At 69.7% G+C, this 3,352-nt stretch overlaps 1 protein-coding gene across 1 annotated transcript; it reads left to right on the plus strand.

Moving 5' to 3' along the window:
* The first annotated feature begins 1,149 nt into the window (after nucleotides 1–1,149).
* On the plus strand, nucleotides 1,150–2,658 carry H696_01329 (hypothetical protein). Its single transcript, XM_009495222.1, has 4 exons — nucleotides 1,150–1,278; nucleotides 1,541–1,705; nucleotides 1,875–1,985; nucleotides 2,182–2,658. Exons 2-4 carry the CDS (start codon nucleotides 1,566–1,568, stop codon nucleotides 2,312–2,314), a joined length of 384 nt encoding a protein of 127 aa, XP_009493497.1. The 5' UTR covers nucleotides 1,150–1,278; nucleotides 1,541–1,565; the 3' UTR covers nucleotides 2,315–2,658.
* Nucleotides 2,659–3,352: the final 694 nt, after the last annotated feature.

Here is a 3,352-nt window from a genome sequence, read left to right on the forward strand (position 1 = left end):
CGGTCGGCCCACAGGCCCTCCTGCACCATACCCCCTTGCACTGGTGGGAGGGGAAGCCGGCGAGAGAAGCCGGCTGCGCAGGACGCCTCGCTCGTAGGTGGGACCCCTTTTCCCCGCCCGGAGCAGACCATTCTTTGGAACTGCTCAGCCATCGCCGTCGCCGCCGCCGCCGCCGCCTCGCCTCCTGCTCGCGCCCCGCCTGCCCATGGTCCAGAGTGCAAGGGCCGCAGCCGGGCCCCGGCGGGCAGATGGCCCGATGCACAGCCCGAGGCCCAAAGCGTCCGGGAGCGCGTCAGATCAGCAGCGACCGCCGCCCGCCCCGGGCCCGGCACCGCCCATGTCCCAGCCATACCGCGAGCTCGCACCGGCTGGACCACGGCACTTGTCGAAAAAAAAGAATAATGTACGGCCCGGCGCCGCCCCCCTGTTGCAGATAGATCGGAAGAGCGTCGTGGATGGCCCGATGCACAGCCCGAGGCCCAAAGCGTCCGGGAGCGCGTCAGATCAGCAGCGACCGCCGCCCGCCCCGGGCCCGGCACCGCCCATGTCCCAGCCATACCGCGAGCTCGCACCGGCTGGACCACGGCACTTGTCGAAAAAAAAGAATAATGTACGGCCCGGCGCCGCCCCCCTGTTGCAGATGGCCCTCGCCTGGGTGCACTGCCCCGGGCGGCGCCAGCTCCCGCGCCCACGGATCGGTGGCGACGCACCGATGGAAAGAAAGTCGCTGCACCCGTGCCCGGCAAATGCCCCTGCGGGCGCGACCCGGTACACACGTCCGGCCGCTGTGAGAGGGGAAACGGGCGGATGGGGCGGGAGGGGGAGGCCGGCACCCCGGCGGAGCGCCCGCCGGCAAAGCCCCACCGCCCTTGCACGCGCGCACACAGGCACACGCTCCCCTCGACCCTACCCCCGCCCTCGGGTCCCCGGTGAGTGCCATGTCCGGGTGAGTGCGCCCCCCCCCCCCCCCCTCCCCCCGCCCCCCCCCCCCCCCCACCCCCCCCCCCCCCCCGGGCCCCCGGGGGGGCCCCGGCCGGGGGGGGGCCCCCCCCCCCCCCCCCTCCCCCCGCTCCCCCGCGTGAAACTCGCCCGCGCGCCTGCCTCACCGGCTCGTGGGCTTGATTGTGGGGGAGAGATTTAAATGGCCAGCTCGAGCGCCAGGCTAGGGGAGAGCCCCGGGTATAAGCTCTTCTGCCATTTGCTGAGCAATCACTTGAGCTCCTTTGTCCCCCTCCCTCGCCCTTTGCACTCTCGCTTCGCCCGCGTCTCTTTGCGTCCGTACGGCCGTCACCCCCCGCCCCCCTCGCCCCGCCTGCCTGCCTGCCTGCCTGCCTGCCTGCCTGCCGCGTCCGCCTGTGTGCCCCGCGCGGGCGTGCCCCTACGTTTGCCCATCACCCCGCTGTCGCGTCCGCCCTGCGCGCGCAATCACACACACACGCACACACATATATCGCCCCCTCTTCCCTCCGCCCCTCCCCCTGTGCCCGTCAACGACTGACCTCGGCTCGTGGATGCCCGGGGCCGCGCGCGGCGCGCCCAGCCGCCCCATCCCGCCTGAAGCCAGCATGTCCATCACGTCGCTATTCTTCAGTGTCCTGGCCGTGGCCATGGCCGGCCTTGGTCTCGCCGGTGGCATCGTCAAGGCCATCGATGGTGCCGACAACGACCGCGGCTACTCGCAGGTCATCATCGGTGTGGTGATTTGGTACGCACGCGCGCACGCACGCCCTCCTCATGTGTGCCTGCGCGCCCGGTCCCCGACCGTGGGCCTGCTGCCCTGCTAACCGCTTTGACTGCCTGCCTCGCCGCGCACACACCCTACCTTCCGTGGCCGACCCCCTCCCCCCCCCCCCCCCCACCCCGCCCCCTCGCAGTATCATCTGCCTATTCCATGCATTGGTAGAAATCTACCAAATGCAATGGGTGAAGAAGTACTTCACCTTCCTGACCTCCACCTGGTGGGGGAAGGGCATCCTCATCACCATGTGCGTGCCTCCGGTCGAAGGAGGACCCCGATGGGGAGTCACCAGCACTCGCCTCCTTGCCACGCCGCCACTTGCCGCCTCGGCTGCTGACACCGCCTCCCCGACCACCGATGGCCGGGCTGCCGTCCCCTCCGCCTATCCTACACACACGCACGCACACACACACACACACACACACACACACACACGCACACAGGTACGGTCTGCTGATCTTGGATCGTCCCAAGTACACGTTCACTTTCGTGGCAGGGATCATTCTCATCGTGGCCGGCATTGTGTATGGTCTGCTCGCCTTCACGAAGGTCGACAAGCCGGATGCCATCATCTGAGCCAAAGAAAGGGAGAGCGAGAGAGCACCGTGCGGTGCGTGCGCCCCGAGCACAGCAGCGCATGGTGCAGCAGGGCGAGCGGACACCGTCTGTGCGTGGGTGCGCGCGCGCGCGCGCTCGCCACCGCCCTCTCGGCCCGCCCCCGCGCCCTGCCTCTCGCGCCCGCGCCCGGGCTTTGGTGTATCCTCTGGCAGACGCGCCCTCGCGCACGCGCCTTCCCCCCCTGTATGCGCGGGCGCGTGAGTGTCTGCCATGACGAATGTCGTGTCCCCTCGCGCCTCTCTTTTTGCGTGCGAGTCGATAAAAAAGAGCGAGAAACCGGCCCCAGCCACACACCCCCCCCCCCTTCCCCCAGGCCACCGCCCCCCTTGCTGTTCCCCCGTGTTTGGAGATGCGCGCGAGCGGGGTTGAGCCGCGCGCAGATGCGCGATCGGCGGGGGCCGAAGGGCCCCCAACAGCCCAGCCTCCTCGCCCTTGGTTATGGGTGTCCCCTTCGTTGTGATGTGCCTCCCCCCCCCCTCCCCCTGTCCCGCTCCGCTCATCCTCCCGCAGATGATGCCCCCGCGCGCGCGCGCGCATCGCGTCAGCGCACGCCGCGGCGCACCTCCTTGTCCGTTCCCCAGCCCCAGCAACTGCCCTTTTTTTCTTCTGCGGACGTGGTGTGCATGCAGCCTGCCAGCGCAGAGAGAGACCGATGCAGCGCCCCGGGGGAAGGCGAGGGAGCGAGTGGCGGACAGAGGAGCGGCGCGCAATGGAGACTCGGTTAAGATCGGCGACTCTGTTAAGGGCCCAGTAAAGGCGGCCACAGGAGTGTGGCCGCGTGAGTGCGCGTGTACGCGTGTGTGTGCTGTGTGTGTGTGTGTGTGTGTGTGTGTGCTGTGCCGCGGTGCTTGTGCGCGCGCGCGCGCCGCCCTCGGCACACACATAGCCCAGCACGCTGGCGCACGCGCGCGCCACACCGCCGCGTCCATAAATACAAAGCGTTCTCAATGTCCACTGAGGGGAGGAGGCCGGCCCAGCAGCCCGTCTGGGGGGGGG

The sequence above is a fragment of the Fonticula alba genome (assembly GCF_000388065.1).
Source record: "Fonticula alba strain ATCC 38817 unplaced genomic scaffold supercont2.2, whole genome shotgun sequence".
NCBI lineage: Eukaryota > Rotosphaerida > Fonticulaceae > Fonticula > Fonticula alba.